Source organism: Polypterus senegalus, chromosome 8, assembly GCF_016835505.1.
Source record: "Polypterus senegalus isolate Bchr_013 chromosome 8, ASM1683550v1, whole genome shotgun sequence".
Lineage (NCBI taxonomy): Eukaryota > Metazoa > Chordata > Cladistia > Polypteriformes > Polypteridae > Polypterus > Polypterus senegalus.
The window spans coordinates 161,598,043-161,619,656 of NC_053161.1; the positions used below are offsets into that span (position 1 = coordinate 161,598,043).

Sequence of the window (21,614 nt, forward strand, 5' to 3'; positions counted from 1 at the left end):
AGAAGGAGACAAATACATGTGACATTTTGAAGAAATTATTTGATGACCTGAATAGTACCAATCAGAAAACATTGTTGCACTAATGCAATATTATTTGAAAACGAACAGCGTCAGATCAGCTGTAAAAGTATGGCATTTCTAAATGTTTGCTTTTTTTCAGTCTGATTCTCTCAGTCATGATCATGCTCTCCCTTGCCCCCCTTCTGATCTGACTCTAACAGCGGCAGCATACAGTGGTGTGAAAAACTATTTGCCCCCTTCCTGATTTCTTATTCTTTTGCATGTTTGTCACAAAATGTTTCTGATCATCAAACACATTTAACCATTAGTCAAATATAACACAAGTAAACACAAAATGCAGTTTTTAAATGGTGGTTTTTATTATTTAGGGAGAAAAAAAAATCCAAACCTACATGGCCCTGTGTGAAAAAGTAATTGCCCCCTTGTTAAAAAATAACCTAACTGTGGTGTATCACACCTGAGTTCAATTTATAGCACCCCAGGCCTGATTACTGCCACACCTGTTTCAATCAAGAAATCACTTAAATAGGAGCTGCCTGACACAGAGAAGTAGACCAAAAGCACCTCAAACACTAGACATCATGCCAAGATCCAAAGAAATTCAGAAACAAATGAGAACAGAAGTAATTGAGATCTATCAGTCTGGTAAAGGTTATAAAGCCATTTCTAAAGCTTTGGGACTCCAGCGAACCACAGTGAGAGCCATTATCCACAAATGGCAAAAACATGGAACAGACGAGTCCTAGGACAACGTCTAAAGAACTGCCGGCCTCACTTGCCTCAATTAAGGTCAGTGTTCACGACTCCACCATAAGAAAGAGACTGGGCAGAAACGGCCTGCATGGCAGATTTCCAAGACGCAAACCACTCTTAAGCAAAAAGAACATTAGGGCTCGTCTCAATTTTGCTAAGAAACATCTCAATGATTGCCAAGACTTTTGGGAAAATACCTTGTGGACTGATGAGACAAAAGTTGAACTTTTTGGAAGGCAAATGTCCCGTTACATCTGGTGTAAAAGGAACACAGCATTTCAGAAAAAGAACATCATACCAACAGTAAAATATGGTGGTGGTAGTGTGATGGTCTGGGGTTGTTTTGCTGCTTCAGGACCTGGAAGGCTTGCTGTGACAGATGGAACCATGAATTCTACTGTCTACCAAAAAATCCTGAAAGAGAATGTCTGGCCATCTGTTCGTCAACTCAAGCTGAAGCGATCTTGGGTGCTGCAACAGGACAATGACCCAAAACACACCAGCAAATCCACCTCTGAATGGCTGAAGAAAAACAAAATGAAGACTTTGGAGTGGCCTAGTCAAAGTCCTGACCTGAATCCAATTGAGATGCTATGGCATGACCTTAAAAAGGCGGTCATGCTAGAAAACCCTCAAATAAAGCTGCATTACAACAATTCTGCAAAGATGAGTGGGCCAAAATTCCTCCAGAGCGCTGTAAAAGACTCATTGCAAGTTATCGCAAACGCTTGATTGCAGTTATTGCTGCTAAGGGTGGCCCAACCAGTTATTAGGTTCAGGGGGCAATTACTTTTTCACACAGGGCCATGTAGGTTTGGATTTTTTCTCCCTAAATAATAAAAACCACCATTTAAAAACTGCATTTTGTGTTTACTTGTGTTATATTTGACTAATGGTTAAATGTGCTTGATGATCAGAAACATTTTGTGTGACAAACATGCAAAAGAATAAGAAATCAGGAAGGGGGCAAATAGTTTTTCACACCACTGTAAATTCACACCCGATTTGATGCTGTTCATTTTCAAATAATATTGCACTGTACGCACAGGATGCACTGTATATTTGTCTCTTATTCAGTGCGCGCAAGAACATGCTGGCGGTGATCAACGCACATTTTAAAAAAAGAGACAAATATATGTGATGTTTTGAAGAAATCATTTTATGACGCGATTTACCTTTATTTATTTGCTCACTTCCTAAAGCTTAAAGTCACAAGTTGTGGGCAGAGGGCATACTCAAAACTGTGTGTAAAGCCATGAAAAGTACCTGCTGACACTTTAGTATGCCAGCAATGGTATGTGCGTTCTTCCTCCGATGTAGAAGGGAGCTCAGTTTACCTCTGTTACATTGCGTCTATGTGAAAACAGCAGTGTCAGATGCGGGGGTGGGGTGTGTTTGGACTTGTGAACGCGGCTGAGATAATAAAACTGACTAAAAAAAAACAAAAAACAAAGCTAACCTTTACAAGTATCATAAATTACACCGGATGTTACAGACTGAAATCAAATGTATGTTTTTATTCTAAAATAGTAAGACTAAGAGCAGTTTACTTCTCAAAACAGAGTGGTGCAGAATTGAACTCGTGACCTTTTGATTCCCAGTCGGCAGCTGATTCTATTGTGCCACAGAGACAGTCATAATAAACAGGTGTCAATGTCGCATGTTAAGGTGCCTTTTTTTTTCTGCAGTTATATTTTTGAATAAAAGTGCATTTGTTGTGTTTATATTTGTACCTTTTGTGAAAGTGTTTCTTTGATATTTGGACTTCAGGCTTCATACATTATATAGTTTATGCCTACATTTTGTCATCTACTACTAAAATATAAAAAAGTTTCTGTTTTAACAATGTGTTTACACAGATTACTGTAGAAACGGAACAGACATGAAATGCGTGTGTTCCAAGTACGATCTATTATTTCCACTCTAAAACTCCACTTCACTCCCAGATAATCAATCAAGGCATGAGCTGGGAGACGTTTGTGCACATTCTAAGTCGGCGGGGGGATGGAATAGCCAGTTGCTTGTAGCTTCTCTTTATCAGCACATTTAGAGGACAAAGGACGCTGGCGGAGAGGTGTGAAGGGATCTAAGAAGCGATTTAAGGTGGGACGGATCTATGAGTTTTTTCGTAGGCTCTGGTAATTCTAGTGTTAACTAGCAGCTTTTTTATTTAGTTTATTTTTTGCTGTTCCAATTTGCTCATGCAGCCTGTGGCTAGTGTTAAGTTAGCTTCCCTGACTTTCATTAGCATCAAATCTGCTAGCTGTCAACAAATTCCGGTTGGTTGCATTTTAAAACGCAGATATTTCAACCTGACTTTCCCCTCAATGTTTATTTTTGAGTATAGACAGAGTAACAGGTGTTGGGGAGAGTTTATAACGTTACACTTACACCGTTTTCCCCGAGCACTAGCCGGTGTCCAAACGGCATTAAAGCCTTTCTAGCTAGGTATGCTATTCTTCCTGAGAAATGCTGATTTTAAACTTGAAACTGTGTTAGTGTGTTAGTACCATTTTCATACCAATAATTTTATGACTAATGGTTTTTTTTTTATGTAGACACCAATAATGAATGGCCACAGGTATGGACAGCCAAACAGAAAGAGGATTTCCAATCCAAGAACCCCTGGTTAGGATTCAAAAGTAGAAAATTGGGTAAGTGTACATTGATTTTTGATTAGGCTTAGATTCTATAACTGTGGACACTGAAAAATGTACAGTGTGTGTGTTTGAATATGTATGTGGGAGAAAAATACAGATGTGAATCTATTTTTTGTTTATGCTTCACAGGATGTTTGGTCTGTAGCACTGTGTCCATTGATGGTAACAAGGAGAAAGGTGTATCGTTCTCAAGAGAATGGATGAACTTTGAAATTCAAGCGTCTGGCCTAAGCAGTAGAGAGACAAGTCTGTCCGCCTTAAGAAATAAGGTGAGGAAACATGCTTTGTCCAAAGCACACATTCAAGCTGTGAAGATTAAAGAGCAACAGAAAGAAGCGACCATTGAAAATGCAATGGAGGCCATGACAGAGTCCTACATGAAGGAAACCGAAGCTGTGTTCAGAACAGCCTACCATTTAGCCAAAAGGAATAGACCTTTTGCTGACCACGAGAGCCTCATGGAACTGCAGGAATTGAATGGCATAAAGATGGGCTCAGTACTTCATTCATGTTACAGTGCAACACAAATAATCGAGCATGTTGCTAATGAGATGAAAAAAAAAATTGTCAGTAGTATAATAGCATCATCAAGTAAGTTGGCCGTCCTAGTTGATGAGACTTCTTCTTTAAATCGCAAAGCTGTCATGACTGTTTCTGTGAAAGCATCATTTGAGGAAAACAGTCCTGAATTCATATTCCTTGAACTTGTTGAACTTGAAAATCAGAGAGCTGATGGCATAGCAGAGGCTTTACTCAGTTGTTTAACTAATGCTGGCTTTATGGAGGAATGGCTTCATGAAAACTGGGTGACATTTGTATGTGATGGAGCCAGTGCCGTGTTAGGAAAAAAGTCAGGTGTAGCAACAAGGCTGACCTCAAAATTCCCAAGGCTTTTTGTATGGCACTGCATGAACCATAGACTTGAGCTAGCTGTGTCAGATGCAGTTGATGAGGTAAACTCTGTCAATCACTTTAAAGCTTTTATGCAGAAGCTGTACTCTCTGTATAGTGCGTCAGACAAAAATGAGCATGAACTTAAAGATGCGGCCGCTGAAGTAGAGTCGCAGCTTCTTCGTATTGGCAGAGTTTTAGATGTACGCTGGGTGGCCAGTAGCTTTCGGACTGTTCATGCAGTTTGGACATCACTGGAAGCTCTTGTGCAGCACTTTAAGAGTGCTTGTCATGATGAGACAAGATCCAGCAAAGAGAAACAAATGTACAGAGGTCTATTAGACCGTGTTCAAAGTCCTGAATTTCTGTGTGATCTTGGGCTCATGTATGACACACTCCATGAACTAAGTCTCCTGTCACAGGAACTTCAGGCTCGTTCTGTTACTCTCCTTAGAGCAGACCATCTACTAAAATGCACATTAAGAGTGATACATTCATTTAAAGAGAGTCCAGGGCAAAAATACAGTGAGGCTTTAGAAGCAGAAGCCAGGGGAAGGTACCGGTCTGTTGCCTTGAAACAAAATGCAAAGCTCACCTCTATCCATCCCAGACAATTCCTGCAAAGCATTGTGAACAATCTCGAACAACGCTTGTCTTTTGAAGATGAGATCATCAAGGACCTCAGCATCCTTGATCAGAGTAAATGGCCATCAAACCCCAGCATTCGCCATGGTGAGGAACAAATTAAGAGACTCTGCAAGCGATTTAACTTGTGCGAAGACCAAGCACTGAACGGGATGCGGGACTTGTTGGAAGAGCCAAACAGTAAGCCCAAGGACCTCAAACCACTCATTAACTGTATGAAAACATTCCCTGTCAGCACAGCAGAGTGTGGGAGGAACTTTAGCCTTATGAACAATATAAACACAGACAAAAGGGCTGTCCTACTGGTTTCAAACATATCAAACTTGATGATGATTAACATCAACGGCCCCCCTACTTCCAAGTTTGAACCTCAAAAATATACGAGGACCTGGCTGATGAGCCACCATACTGCTAGTTCTAGGCAGTGCAGGGTGAAAACCCCTGTGGAAAGCAAGTCTGTCTGGAGAATACTGTAGTGCAAGTGTCGGCAAACTGTGGATAGGTTTACAGATCTGCATTGACTATAAATCTTGTGTTCTTATCTGTAATGTATTTGATGTTGTTTATAGAAGTATACCACTACTTATCTAAGTACCTGGTGTTAATTCTCTTAATGTAAGCACTTATTTAGATACCCTTCATTGTATTGAGAAAGTATATCACATTCATCTTCATCAATGAGGTGGAAAATATATATATATATATTGTGTATTATTAACTACATATTGTAATTTTGTAACACATTATTTTAAATGCATTGTTATATAATGTGATATTTTTCTACACATATGTACCAAATATGTTTGATACCCGACCCAAATTATTTATTTCATTTGCAGTTTTAGGATTGGGTTTTGAATTTACTTGAAAAGAGTATGATGGGTCTTTTTTACACTAGGTGAAACAGGAACAAGGATGCATTGCCAAAGTATGAAAAATTGCATTACTTATTGCTCTCTGTTGTCCTAGTTAATGAATATTCAGAATGGTCAAATCCATTTATTTTATTTTGAAAATGAGCTGTTTAAATTTTGTAAAAATAAACGTATCTCTGACTGAAAAGGCTTCATGTTAAATGTATCGACTATTAATGAAATGGGCCTCTGTACCACCAGTAATTTTCACATACTGCCACTGACAAATCATTTTAATTTTACAATTGTATCACTCTCTGGCCTTCACTATCCTTTGCAGCTTAGATATTTTAAGACACTGTTTACAAAAGAATCTACTTTCCCAATGGACTAAGAAAATGTATGCAATATGCAGTTGAATTACTCTGTAATCTATGAACCAGACAGATCTCAAAATCTCATAATGATCCTTGAACTGAATGAAGTCAGGCAGCAAATAGTATTGTCCCTTTCTAGTGGGAACTAAATATGTAAGACTGTCACTGTTAATGTTTTGCTGTGTAGGCCGCTAAAAAAAGTAAGGGGCTAAATTTTCAGTATACCCACTTCTCCAGACACCACTACACCACTGTATATAAGCCGTTCTGAAACATCTCAAAAAAAACTTCTCAGACTTTGTCTGAGTTTTGTACAATATAGTGCACCACCTCTTTAGTCCATTTCCATTCCAGGTAGCTTGTTATGTAGTAAAATAAGAGATTTGTCTTTTAAAATGCTGATCTTTAAAACTGGGTACATTGGTAGCATTGCTTCAGTTCGGAGTCTTTTATTTTGATACACAGCTGTGCACTTCCAACCGGAAGTTGCTCGCTTCTGCTGCTAATTGCTGCTGGCTTCTTCACTCAGTTATACGCATTAGACGTGTGTAAAGACAGGAGGTCATTGGAAAATACAGGTATTTCTAGGCGTAAGGTTATTATTATTTTTTTTTTTTTCCTTATCTTCATCACACTCCAGTCCAGTTGGTGTCGGTAATGCACCTTGAGTTGGTTTGCCAACCATCATTAAATAAACGAAGGAGATGATGAAGAAAAGTAAATACACGTGGTAAGTACTTGCAGGACATAAAGCAGCTGGATAAATGGGAACAAAGGAAAGCCTTGAGGGATGCGCGAGGGGACTCGGGTGCTGGTTGTGAGATTCCCTTCCAAGGGGAGAAACTTTCGGAGAACATTTCTCGCTAACGTGGCAGAAAGCGTCTCGGTGGGTTGTACAGGAGAGAGAGAGAGAGAGAGAGAGAGAGACGAAAGTGTTGCTATCGGCACCGGTGAGAGTTTACCTCTGAGGCCGCCAGAATAGGCCCGTACCTAATATGATGGAGTGAAAACAGAGGGAGACACGATGACTCGGGTTCTTCAAGCGACAAAGAGACAGGGGACGAGAAAGAGGATTTTATGGTTATTTATTAGGCGATGGCGGAACGGAGAAAGTTGGGAGATTTTAGTCCAATTAATTTGGCGTCGAGGAATAGTATGATGGGGGATGTTAAAGAAGGTAAAACATTATTGAGCGCTCGTTTAGTGATGTTTGTAAAAAAAAAAAAGAAAAGGGAACAACAACAAAAAGCATTAACTTTTTCTAGTTTAGGAAAATATTTGAGGCGCATGTGCTTGGAAGAGGTGTGGCAAGCAGCAGATGTAAATATTAAAGAAATAATAAGAGCATTTAAGAAAACAAAAGTTAGTTGATGGATACCGTATTGATATTAATACAGAGAGGATGTGAATTCCGACAAAGTCCATTGTGTTGTCTTTTGAAGATAATTTACCAAAGTAAAGTGAAATCGGGGTACGGTTTGTTTCCAGTTAGAGTGTATATACCGCAACCAGTTAGATTTTTCAAATGTCTGAGATTTGGACGTACAGCCGGAATTTGTAAAGATGTGCAAAAGTGTGGCGGTGATCATAATTAAGAAGAATGAACATAACTTATTTTTAAATGTTGAAATTGTGATGGGAATAACAGTGCGGCTTATGAAGCGATGTAACTATTATCAAAAAAAAAAAAATGTACAAAGAGAATTAAAAATATCGTATTCAGAAGCAGAGCGAAGGATGGAAAGCATAATGGTGTAACTCGAGAAAAAGTAAAGGCTATGGGGGGAAGATGCCACCGGTGGTAATGGAAGATGTTTCTGAACAAATAAACAGTGCAACAAGAGAGCTACTTGATGATTATAAACAAGAAACATTACTAGTGGATAAATTACAATGTTAAATTTGTAATTGTTGAGTTTATAAGTGAAAATGATGAGGTCAACTGTAAAGCTCTTCAATATTTAAACATAACAGAAGAATGCACTGATAAATCACAGCAACGCTTTCAAATGTCTAGCTAATTAGGACAGTAATGAAAATTATTGAAGATAATAGCAAATGGTCAAGAATTTAAGCAATTTATCTTATCTGTTGACATTTTAGCAGTTTTGAATTGTGTACCATAAACCTGACTAAAGGCTCATTTTATCATTTAATTTATGGGGTTCTGATTGTATTTAGAAAGGTCAAGTAACTCAGGGTGGTGTGTGTTGTATTTTTGTTAGGTTAAATTGGAGGCATAAATAGTAAGCCTACAAAAATAATTTAACAGCCAAGCCTACCAAGCTCACCTGAACTTAAGCTAAAAGAAACTGAGTGACAACGAGAACAAACTCCATGCCACAGCAGTTAGCTCAGCCCTTCAACTGGGCCCCATTAGCTGCACTCCTGTGTAACTGGGAGGTCCCACCCGCTCGGGGGTCAAACTAAAGAGAAGAAGTGAACAGGCAAACAAAAACACAACTAAGAAACCACATTAAAATTACAATAGCGTCATGGTGTCACAGTCCTAGTGTTGCTGCCTCACACTTAGGAGACCAGGCTTCATGCCCCGGGTCCTGCCTGTGTGGAGTTTCCATATATATTCCCCATATCTTTGGGTATCATCTGGGTGCTCTGGTTTCCTCTTCCTGTTAGGCGACACTGAATTGGCCCTTGTCTGCATTTGGTGTGTGTGTGTGTGTTTGCAATGTGATGGTATGGTGCCCAGTCCAGTTCCAGTTCCTGCTATGTGTGCTCTGCCAGCTGGGATAGGCATCAGCTCCACCCAGCCCTGGTTTGGTTTATGCAGGTTAGAAAATATGACCTAACAAAGCTACATCATGATGAGAAAGGTGTAAATATAATGAAAAAACAGTTGCATAATGGAGGAATCTAAATAATAAAAAGGATCATCTTTACAAAATCATTTACAAAGATAATAAGCAGAACTAATGCCTGAGGAGAGCTCTGTCACAAGTACCTGACTGCTCACAAGCCCCCAGATGTCATTAACAACGAACATCGAAGCCCCACGACGTATGACTTTAGCTGAGAATTTTGATGCCTTGACGCTCATTGTGAGGTTGTTATGGTGCATTTCTCTTGATGGTTTTTATTGATTTTTGTAAGTGCAACTGGTACTGGCATTTTGACTTCATTTTGTGTCTTTGATGCTCTAAAAGCAATCTTGTTTTTGTATCTGTCATGCCATTATTCTGAGACTTCAAAATTATTAAATAATAATGTGTATTTGTCACCTGCTCAAGATATGGCTGTGTATTTACTGTCAGTTATCATCTTGACTGTATCGTACTTCTGAAAATACTGTAATTCACAATAATGGCACGTAACATTGTATTTACACAATTAATTGAAGTATCAGACTAGAGCCCACATATATTTTAAATACTTATTTTCTTTCTATATATATATATATATATATATATATATGAAATACTATTGTTCAATGGTACCCACCTTTACGTGTCCGTGCAGACTAACAGTGAGAATAGAATTGCAATTAATTTAAAAAATTGAGCATTACATGGTTAACAATTTAATTGCCTCCCACAATAAAATGTACAGATTATTCATTTTTGATTTACAAAACAGTTGTATAGTTTAGTTTACCCAAATAAATCTATTACAGAGCCAATTTGGACTTTCTTACCTCCTATTACAGTGTACTGATTACATTTCTTAATTACGTAAATATATTAAGACCTAGTAATTCATTTTTAATTCACACAAGTTTAGCATTAATCATATTGTGAAGCTCTCTCCAATAATATAAAATTATTATATCCTACATTAACTGCTTATCCAGGGCTACTGTTTATCATCATTCCCTGGGTTTATTCTTTAACATTATATTCTAGGTTTACAGTATTTGGATTGTATTTGCCAAGCAATATCTCTACTTTAATCCTTCTACACTGCTGCTGGGAGGCTAGTTTTGTTCTCGATGTGCTCTGTCTCTGGGCATATCGTAGGACTGGGACTTCATGAGTGTGGTCTAGCCTCACGTGGTGCTATTTCTAATGTATCCTTTTTACCCCCCCACAACTGTAAGTGCCAACACAACAATAGGCTTCAAAGCCTTAACCCCTGGCAAAATTGGAAATTAAGGTCAAAGCTGGCTTATGTATTAATGTACTACCTTCATTTAAGACTACAAAATGTCAACAAAAGATCAAAAGCAATGTCTCCATGACCAAACTTTGTGAGTTGGAATGTCAAAGGTCTCAATCATGAATGAAAGAGGAAGTAAGTATTCTCTCACCTAACGGGTCTAAACGCCAACAGGAGACTCGCTTAATCAGTAAGGATCAGGTTTGGTTGCAAAGAGATTGGACTGGCCAAATATTCCGCTCCAGCTTTACAGCAAAAAATAGAGATGTGGGAATTTTAATACATACTACATCTGATATTACAAATGAAATTGTACTATCTGATCCTGAAGGGTGATATGTGATCGTCATGGGTAATTTGTTTAGCTGTAAAGTAATTCTGATAAATATCTACACATCCAATATGGATGAGACTTCATCCAAAACTTATTTGCATCTATTCCTAATGTGAACACTCATAAAATTGTAATGGCTAGAGACTTTGTGTTTTAAATCCAGACCTGAATAGGTCTTTAGCCACAGGGGTGATGACATCTAACACCACAAGAGCAGTTTCACACTTTGTAACTGATCACAACTTATCAGACCCCTGGAGATGTCTAAACCCAGACTCAAGAGCATATCACTTCTTCTCACCAGTACACCACTGTTTCTCAAAAAAATATTATTTCTTTATAGATAACAATTTTTTGCCTACCATTAAATTTTGCAAATACAACATTATTGTTATCTGCGACCATGCCCCTCTGATCATTGAGCTCAAATCGTTATACCCCACACATACTCGTCTCTTAGCTGGCATCTTAGCCCATTTTTATTAGCTGATGAGAACTATACAGAGTTTATTTCCAAACTTCCAAATTTTTTTTAGAGACAGATACATTCTTGGAGATTCCCGCAAGAATACTCTGGGAAACTTTGAAGACATTTTAAAGAGGACGGATTATCTTGTATCTCCCACAAAAATAATTCGGAAACCAAGAAGGCCTTAGTGTTGATCAGTGATATGACCAGAATAGATGAAGAACGCGCCAGGTTCGCAAATGAGCAGGAAATTACATTTTAGAGTAAGCTTTTATTTTGGGGCGGTCGAGGGTTGTTGGGGATTCTCTTCTCTCTTTTTTTACTCTTTTTAAATTTTATTCCGGCTGTTGGCCTTCCTGTCTATCTTTTGGATGGGGGTCGATTTGAACTTCGTTTTAAGTTTGACTTGTTTGTATGGAATGTTATGTGCTTTTATTCAATTCAATAAAATTAATAATTATAATAACATACAATAATTGTACAATTACCTAACTTAAATGTTTTGCCAATTAATAACAAACATGTTGGTACTGGCCAATATACAGTTTTTACTGTGTAAACTATATAATTTTTTTTCTAAGGAGCCTATAATATTTTACATTTCTATTAAAATCTTTAAGTTTAGTTGTCAGAAATGTCCAATATGTTGTTTTCAATAAATAATGTTTTTTTGTCGCTCCATAGAACTTGCATGCAGCCATTTCTTCCACACACTTCCAGGTTGAATCTCTTCCTCTGCGGTTTTCTATGGTGGCACTCGCTGAACACACAAGTTGACTCCAGCAAGCCAAGAGCTGATATTGCCATCATTCCTCCAATTCACACTTAACCCAATGTTCTTTGCACTTAGTCACACCATTTCTTGCGTCTGCACAAACGCTGGCAAGATGTGATTGGATATTCACACCCTTTGCTGTGTATGAGTGCCTCCTAGCCATGTGAGTGTGTAGGTTCTTTTTATATAAGAGCAGTGAACAGCGTGGACATGTCACCTTTTATTGTCTTTTTTTTTTTGGGGTAGAGGCAGATGGGAAGGTTCAATCAATCAACATTTATTTATATAGCACATATTCATACAAAAAAAATGTAGCTCAAAGTGCTTTACAAAATGAATAGAGAAATAGAAGACACAATAAAAGATAAACATAAGTCAACATTAATTAACATAGAATAAGAGTAAGGTCCGATGGCCAGGGTGGACAGAAAAACAAAAAAAACTCCAAAGGCTGGAGAAAAAAAAAAATCTGTAGGGTTCCAGACCACGAGACCCCCAGTCCCCTCTGGGCAATCTACCTAACATAAGTCAAACAGTTCTCTTTGTATTTAGGGTTTTCATGGAAGGACCTGATGATGATGGTCACGTAGACTTCTGGCTTTCAGTCCATTAATGTTGGTGCATCATGATGCTTTGAGTAGGTGGTGGTGGCAGGCCGCCACCACAAAGAAACCGGAAAAAGAAACAGAAGAGAGTAGGGGTCAGTATGGATTTTGCGTCCACTGTGAATAGTTATTATGAAGAATTGAACATACAGAGTATCAGGATTATGTTAAAGTGAAGTTATAAAAGGCCATGTTAAAGTAATGTGTTTTCAGCAGTTTTTTAAAGTGCTCTACTGTATTTGCCTGGCGAATTCCTATTGGCAGGCTATTCCAGATTTTAGGTGCATAACAGCAGAAGGCCGCCTCACCACTTCTTTTAAGTTTAGCTTTTGGAATTATAAGGAGACACTCATTTGAAGATCTAAGGTTACGATTTGGAATATAACGTGTCAGGCATTCCGATATATAAGATGGAGCGAGATTATTTAAGGCTTTATAAACCATAAGCAGTATTTTAAAGTCAATCCTGAATGACACAGGCAACCAGTGTAGTGACATCAAAACTGGAGAAATGTGTTCGGATTTTCTTTTCCCAGTTAGGATTCTAGCAGCTGCATTCTGCACTCGTTGCAAATGATTTATGTCTTTTTGGGTAGTCCTGAGAGGAGTGCGTTACAGTAATCTAGTCTACTGAAAACAAAAGCGTGAATTAATTTCTCAGCATCTTTCAATGATATAAGAGGTCTAACTTTAGCTATGTTTCTTAAGTGAAAAATGCTGTCCTAGTGGTCTGATGAATATGCGATTTAAAATTCAGATTACAGTCAACGGTTACCCCTAAATTTTTTACTTCCGTCTTAACTTTTAATCCTAGTGCATCAAGTTTATTTCTGATAACCTCGCTGAATCCATTATTGCCAATTACTAAAATTTCAGTTTTCTCTTTATTTAGTTTGAGAAAATTACTATTCATCCATTCAGAAATACCAGTAAGACATTGTGTTAGTGTATCGAAAGAGTCGGAGTCATCAGGTGCTATAGATAAGTACAGCTGTGTGTCATCAGCATAGCTGTGGTAGCTCACGTTGTAACCTGAGATAATCTGACCTAACGGAAGCATGTAGATTGAGAATAACAGCGGACCCAGGATAGAGCCTTGTGGAACACCATATCGGATATCATGTGTCTTTGAGATTTGATTACCACAACTCACAAAGAATTTTCTCCCTGCCAGGTAGGATTCAAACCAATTTAAGACACTGCCAGAGAGGCCCACCCATTGACTAAGGCGATTTCTAAGAATATTATGATCAATGGTGTCAAATGCAGCACTCAGATCTAAGAGGATGAGAACAGATAAATGGCCTCTGTCTGCATTTACCCGCAAGTTATTTACTACTTTAACGTGTGCAGTTTCTGTACTGTGATTTATTCTGAAGCCTGACTGAAATGTATCAAGAATAGCAGGTTTATTGAGGTGGTCATTTAACTGCATAATGACTGCCTTCTCTAGAATTTTACTTAAGAAGGGCAGGTTAGAAATGGGTCTAAAATTTTCAAAGGCAGAGGGTCAAGATTATGTTTCTTAAGAAGGGGTTTAACTACAGCAGTCTTAAGACAGTCTGGAAAGACCCCGTATCTAATGACAATTAACTATGTCCAGAATATTGTCAATTAGCGCCTGATATTTCTTTGAAAAACCTGGTTGGTATTGGGTCAAGGACGAGGTGGAGGGTTTCAGTTGAGAGATTATACTGTGTAACTCAGGTAAATCTATCCTGGTGAAAGCATTTAATTTGTTTATAACGGAGTACCAGGGCTTTGGAGGTTCTGCAGTGTTGGGGAGATATACTATGTTATCTCTAATAATATTAATTTTTGATTGAAAAATACAGCAATGTTCTCACAGGTTTCACTGGAAGTATTCTGGGGCATTCCTTTGTGTTACCTGGGTTTAACAGAGGTCAATTGTTGAAAATAAGACTCTGGGATTACTAGCATTGTTATTTATAATATTAGAGAAATAGCAGCGCCTCTCAATACGGACTGTGTTATTGTATTCTGTTATTTTAACTTCAATATCTCATAATGGATAGTTAGTTTAGTTTTCCTCCATTTACGCTCAGCTCTACGACATGTTCTTTTTAAATCGGACACTCTTTGGGTCTTCCATGGAATAACAGTACTAGAAGATTTTTTAACTGTCTTTTCAGGTGCAACTATGTCAACAGCAGTTCTTACTTTAGAATTAAAGTTTTCCACTTTACTATTTACATTATCCTCGCTATTATAGCTGGCATTATAAACGGACTGATTGCTTAGAATAGTTGTAAGCTTTAAAGCTGCTGATGAGTCAAAGAAGCGTGTTTTAACAAAATGCTTCTCATGAGCGTTTTCTATCTTTATTTCTATATTAAATAGTAGAAGGAAATGGTCTGAAAGGACCTGCTTTATATCAACTTTAACTCCTATAGCAATCACTAAGTCTAACGTATGACCTGCTTTATGTGTAGGCTGATTAACTAGCTGCCTCAAATCAAGAGAGTCCAGGAGGTTCATGAATTCCTTTACTTTTAGATCACACTGATTGTCGACATGAAAGTTAAAGTCGCCGACTATTAAGAGTGCGTCATAGTTTGTAACTAAAATTGACATTAAGTCAGAGAATTCCTCAAGGAAAGACGTAGGAAGGTTCTACTTGCGGAAGTTGAGAGGAGAAACTCATCCTCTTGAGGCTGTGGAGGAGAAGACTTCACTTTCTTAACTCTTTTAGGGCTAATTTTTTTTTTTTTATTGTTTTTATATATATTTTTCCAAAAACATTTTTTTTTAAAAAGAGCACAAAGCAGTTGTTTAACATATCAAATCAACAAAAAATACTTATTTTTGACAAATTTTACCATCTTGCATGTTGTATGAGCCTGCATACTCTATGATTTCACATACTGTACATGTTACACAGCAAAGTCCTGCAAAGTCTGATCTCGCTCAAAGCAGCCAATTTCAGTCATTGCCACATTGCACTGCTTACAATATGTGATGCCTTGGTGCCTCCTTTTCAATTGTCTGTTGTTGCACTTTTTCACATATATTGTTAGTGTGTACTATAGAGAGACAAGTCACCCGTATGACATCGTGTCATGCCACTGCACCCAAGTTATCTGCCCACATGAAAACCATAATGTCAGCTCGTTTCATCTTCAGCCTGTCTGGCTTCAACTGTGAAGGCCTGTGTCTCCTGTTCACCCTCACTGTGCCTTAAGCTCCAATTCCCCTGCTCTGTAGCTCCATGAACAATTCTGGGCATGTATAAAAATCGTCCATGTACACAACATGACCCAAATGTTCATAGCCCTGAAGCAGCTCCAGCACAACCCGACTTGTCAAGGGACCGTTCTCTCTTTGAAAGAAATACTTTCCTGTATATGTAATTACTTTCAGGCAGAAACCTGTGTTTGTTTCTGACAGTACAAAATCCTTTATGCCATACTTTGCAGGCTTGTCTGGCATATATTGCCGTCCCTTGTATTTTATCATAGATTCATGCACAGACAAATCACGGCCAGGCTGATAAAATTGTTTTTATGTTGGTTCCACATTGTCAAGCAGAGGCTGAACTTTATACATGGGGTTACAGCCTGGTTCACCCCTTGGGATTTTCTTCTGGTTATCACAGAAGTGAATAAAACTTTGCAGCAGCACGTACCTATCACGTGGCATAACCTGTCCAAAGCCACCAGGGGACAAAGCACATTAGGACCAAGGCTCCCTAAAGTTATATTGCCAGTCTAGTCCCATCTCTATTTGTAACGCTGCCACAACACCCTTCATCTCGTGTTTTTTTGTGGGTTTCCACAAAACAAAAATGCGATGCAAGCGCCGCCCGCGACTAAAAAAATTGCTCTGCCTACCCGTTTGTCTTGTCTGACAGTAGCTGAAAAGTGGCATCAGGAGGGAGCAGCCTGAAGTAGTATTTATATGCACATATGGGTGGCTCTTCAGCCTTGCTAGGTTAAAGCTAAGGCAGAGAGCGCACTGGTACACAAACAACCCGTACTGCATCCCTTTATCTCCGCATCATCTTCTACAAATTTGAAGATTGCATCTGGAATATCGAAAAACGTGCTAAAATACCGTGTTATTTAAAATAACACATACCCCATTAAAACTGGACCCACATGTTATCAACTGCCTTTATGATAGGCAATGTAGCAAAACGTTAACAATGCAACTACTTACTGTATAATGACTAGCCCGTTGCACTGTTCTTTTGTGCACCCCTAATTTCCCATTTTCTCTTACATCTTGCATCTTAAAAAACACAGAAGTTGTCGGGATTAATGAATAACTTTAAGACGTTTCTTTCAAAACCCATAAAACAAATTTACTGTAAATACACCACCACACTTTGACAATTTTACAGTGATGTTCATTCCTAATGATGTCTTGGGGCTTGTGAGCAGAACAATACACTGTTGAGCCCCCCTCTGATTCCTAACAGAACAGAAAATAATCCTCGTGAGTGTCAGGCTCTCAATAGCAGCATAGTATGGTGAATGTGTTCAGGACTCTGTACACACTGAATGAGGATTCAGACCCGTTGATCATAATTGTGGAGCCCTTCATCCTTTCAGTTGTGCTAAACGGAGTAAATGTGCATTCATGCGAGAGGAGTTTCACGTCTGTTTTCTTGTAAAGGCAGTGTGACTTTTTTGTTTTGTGCTGGAGACCCATTCAGACCTAAGTGATGATTAGTTTTTGGAGGTGCATATGCAGGTGAACGTCCCGCTGTGGTTCTTCATAAAAAAAGAATCTCTAAGGTTTCTGTTTTTTGAAGGGCAGGACTAATCCGTTGTTAATATTACTGATGATGTCTTATCGTTTAGGGCCTGCTGATGTTTGTGTACTTAATGTTACAACAGACTTTAGGGTTACCATTGGTAATCTCGAACCGCTCCACTCTTTTCTGTTCACGTTTTTCTGGTTGGAGGTGTCGGGGGAGAAAAAATGAAATGCACTACTATTTGCTTCTTGATATAAGCAAAAAGCTATTGAATTATTTATTTACAAAATAATTTATACAGATAAATATCACAGACTGAACCAAAATAGCTTTTTATCATGGCTATCTTTAGTTATGTATTACCTGTCTATCTTTCCATTTCTATTACCTCTTTAACAAGCAGTCTTTCATATCTTGCCACAAATGTGGCAGCATTTTATGTACTGCATTTTTTCTTGCTTCGTGAGCATGACGTGCCTTTTAGATTAACCCAAATTTTACCACAGATTCTGTTAATTGTTTTTCAAAACTGTTTTAACTTGAGCTGTCAAAAGCGCACTGTAAATAGATTGCATTTTACTTGGCATTTGTTATAATTTACCTGTTGTGTTACATTATTTTAGAATACATTCAAATGTCATCAAACTGAAGACCTGAATTTCTTTATATTTAGAAAATAATAATAATTAGATATACAGTCACCCTCTGTGCTCTCTGATGGGAGTCACAAAGGGCACGTATATGCAAATGCATAATATTGGAAATCAAAAAAATTACACATGTAAATAATACACGTGTGCCTGTGTTATGATCTGTGAGTCAAAGAATCGAGAGCTCTGTCTTTCTTTATTTGAAACAGTCAAATAGCGAGAAAGAGATCACAGTGTTTATAGACTCTCAGACACTGATGTCAGTAAGGCAGGTGAGGTTTTGAAAAACACAGCAGAAAGTCAACAACCAAGTAGAGGAGACGTGAAATGAAAGAGTTGGATAGGACATGTTGTTGATATGTTTATTTGAGGCTCAGATACTCATTAAATTGTTACATGTTGAATAAAATATATAGTTTCCTTCGCTAATAACTCATATCACCACAACCTTCACCAGGAAAAGTAGATGGGAAGATGAGCTGAGCAAATTTCATATTTTTAATACGAGAAAATATTCAAAGTTGAATAAAACATGTCCATGTCTATATGGTGCTGATCTTTTAGTCTTTAAGGTATTTTGAAAATAGAGAAATACTGAATAATGCATTTTGCTGTAAAATAATCACAATCGCAATGTAAGTCTGTATTGGGCAGCTGCAGGGAGAGCAATAAAAGCCCATCATTGTAGTGACGTGACCAGCAGGACTTACCTCGACTTGGAGAAAACCTTTGGTTTGGCACATCATGATAGGTGAGTTCAGGAAACTCCAAACTACATGCGGAGGTCGAGGCCGCAGTTTAAAAGCGAGTGTGGATTTCGTTTAGGGAGAGTTAAGGCCGCTTGAGGGCATAATGAACTTTCACCAGATTGGATGATGTGGACTGACATATTATTGATCAAAAACGTTAGCTTTTAATACCATAAGATACTGTGGTGAACTTTATGGCACTCATTCTGAGAAATATCTGGTGGTCCAAGTGAGCATCTCAGTGCTGCTCAGAAGCAATTCAAGAGGTGAATGCAATGTTGTTCTGCATTGCCCACATTATGTGCAGTACGAGCCGACAGAGGCCATGCTTAAGAAGACAATGAAATTCTCATTTGCGTGTCTGATTGACATACATGTCTGTGCTCTCTGAAACCAAGAAAAGTGAGAATGAGTTAACATTAATGGGTTATTTTTTATAGACCGTGTACACCTAACTCCTGTGTCAGTATCACTTGGTCTCAGTGAAATCTCACAGAAAAGAATTCCTGAGACAAACTCCAGAATAGTTGTGCTAATGAAATAGCAGAGGTACCCGTTATAATATCTCTCTTGTGAGGTCACATCTGGAAAACTGTGCGGTGCTTGTTGTCCACATTGGACGAGATCAAAGGGGGATAAGGTGAGCTCTTTCGAGTCCACTGGGCTGTGACTTATGGATGTTGACTCAAATCTGTTTGGTGCTTTTTGATGCCAATCTGAATTCTACTCTGTTTTCTCTACAGGTAAGAAGGACGCTGCCACTTCAATATCGAGTTGGTGTGGCCAGCTGTGCAGGTACATCTAGATATGGCATATAAAGATGAAGAGGGGGTCTCAGACAAAGTGTGGGATGAAGAGGAAAAGAATAACCTCACACTACACAAGAGCCTCATTTCTATGCCTACTATGAAGAACATCAAGGAAGAGGACTGTGAGTGGGAGTCTGCATATTTACAGCAGCACCACCTCGGAATTAAGGAGGAGGACTATGAAAGAGTGGTCTGGGACATTAAAGAAGACTCGGAACCAGCTTCTGACATCACCAACATTCAGAGAAATGAAACTATCAGTGGCATAAAGAAAGAAAACCTAAAATCGGAGTCGGACTCTCTGTGTTTCTATCCCGATGAAAAGGCTCCTGGATTGGGCTTGACGCCTAGTAGCCTGTGCTCCCTGCAACATCAACTGAAGGCTGAATCTTTGGAATCTGACATGAAGAAGACTGCAAAAGCACTGGGGGATATCCATCATGAAGAAGGTAGGTGCTAAAAAAAAAAAAACAATCCGCCTAAGGTTAGGATAGATGGGATTTACTAATGAAAGTCCTGGTCCTTTATCACTGACCTCAGAAATGCAGGCCTGTTTTAATCTGTGGGTTTGTGCTGAAAGGTGAAATGGACACACTTAAGTAAACATCATTATGGGTATTTATTTTATTTATTATTTATTTATTTTATTTATTATTTTGCCACATGAAAAGGTCAGTTTTCAGGTGTTAGAAGGGCACAGAGGAGGCCGTCACCACAAGTAAATGATAGGCAAAGAAGTATCTTGTCGTATTTTGTCATTTCAAACCAGCAGAACGTTTCATGTGTGCACTTTCAGTATAATAGAATCAGTGCATGAATGTCTTTCTCACCAAGAAAAGCTTTGTTTAAACTTCGACCTCCATTACCAAACCATGAGGGGTTGAAAATAAATCAAGTAGGCTTGTGTTTACTTTTTTTTTTTTATATAACGTATATACTCGCGGGTAAGTTCTCCCGCAGACAGGTTGGGAGTTTATTTTAACGTTTAATTTCTGGTATTTTATAATGTTGGTCGTATACGTTGAATGTGGAAAACTCGCGCTATTGGTCAAAGAGATTACGACATGCTAACACCCACCTGTGAGAGTAACCACAGAGCACACGGCTTTTTTTTTTTCCATGTGGTTACGGGAATGCATTAGTGCAATGATGTTTTCTGATTGGTACTATTCAGGTCATACAATGATTTCTTCAAAATGTCACATATATTTGTCTCTTTCTTCCCTCCACCTAACCCCGTGCTGTGCGCTGACACCAGAAGGCGTGAGCTTATTCAGTGCTAGCAGCAGCGTGCAGGTGGCCGGTTGCTTATGCTATAACAAGCTTGACCTGGTGGCGATCAAAGTACATGTACTGTGCAAGGCATGTACGTGGTCCACTGAGAAAAGAGTGTTCATGGCACAACTTGCAGAGGAACATTCTTTCTTCTGCATGTCCTGGAGTCCTGTGCAGACTGGGCAAGATTGGGGTGGGGTAACGCGGTCATTGATTAGAACCGCAAGAAGGTATGCGAATGAATATGAATAATGTTGCATCCGTGCCACAATGTTTTCCGAAATGTACTATCCTTATATATAATTTGATACTATCCGTATGTATGGTGTTCACGTCAATACCTCAACTCAATACAAGTTAGAAACATGCAATGGGACTCTGCCTTTGTAGTTGGAACATAACGTGGCAAACTTCCTTTTTGGCATCCGTCCTTCTGACATCTATTGGCAAACTGAGTAATGACCGCTGGGTGTTAACAACGTTCATTGTTTAAATTTTAGCCGATCTCAGATCTAAAATGACCACGCTAACATGATGATTACTCTGACTCTGATTAGAGTCGTAAAATCCGGTTTGTTTTGAAAATTTGTTTGCCGGAAAAAATCAAATGAGGTGCGCCGAAGAGCTCAGTTCATGTCTCGCAGCCCCGTTTAAACAGGCAGCTCTTCATTACATCGGCCGAAAAAAGTCTATTTTAAGCACAAATCAGTGCCATGATAACAAAATCATTTCAAGTACTTAAAAAAAAAAAAAATTCTTTGCAGAGAAAGTATGGATTTCACAATTCGATTGGGCTCCCAGTCGCTAGTAAGGTCATAAAATGAATAATTCCAAATCTCATATATACCTATATCTCTTGTGTTTTTGTCAGTGTGGCTTTGACATCACAGGCCTTAAGGCGCATACTAATT

At 38.5% G+C, this 21,614-nt stretch overlaps 2 protein-coding genes across 2 annotated transcripts in view; both read left to right on the forward strand.

The window, feature by feature from the left end:
- The window catches only part of LOC120534657 (E3 SUMO-protein ligase KIAA1586-like), a 28,355-nt gene extending 22,909 nt beyond the window's left edge, over nt 1-5,446 (forward strand). The window contains exons 4-5 of the mRNA XM_039762248.1: nt 3,333-3,428; nt 3,564-5,446. Coding sequence (XP_039618182.1) covers nt 3,333-3,428; nt 3,564-5,446 — 1,979 coding nt within the window. The remainder of the gene's footprint in view (nt 1-3,332; nt 3,429-3,563) is intronic.
- A 1,252-nt stretch (nt 5,447-6,698) lies between these two features.
- The window catches only part of LOC120534658 (zinc finger protein 658B-like), a 73,172-nt gene continuing 58,256 nt past the window's right edge, over nt 6,699-21,614 (forward strand). Inside the window, exons 1-2 of the mRNA XM_039762249.1 lie at nt 6,699-6,931; nt 19,363-19,877. Coding sequence (XP_039618183.1) covers nt 19,427-19,877 — 451 coding nt within the window. The 5' untranslated portion in view covers nt 6,699-6,931; nt 19,363-19,426. The remainder of the gene's footprint in view (nt 6,932-19,362; nt 19,878-21,614) is intronic.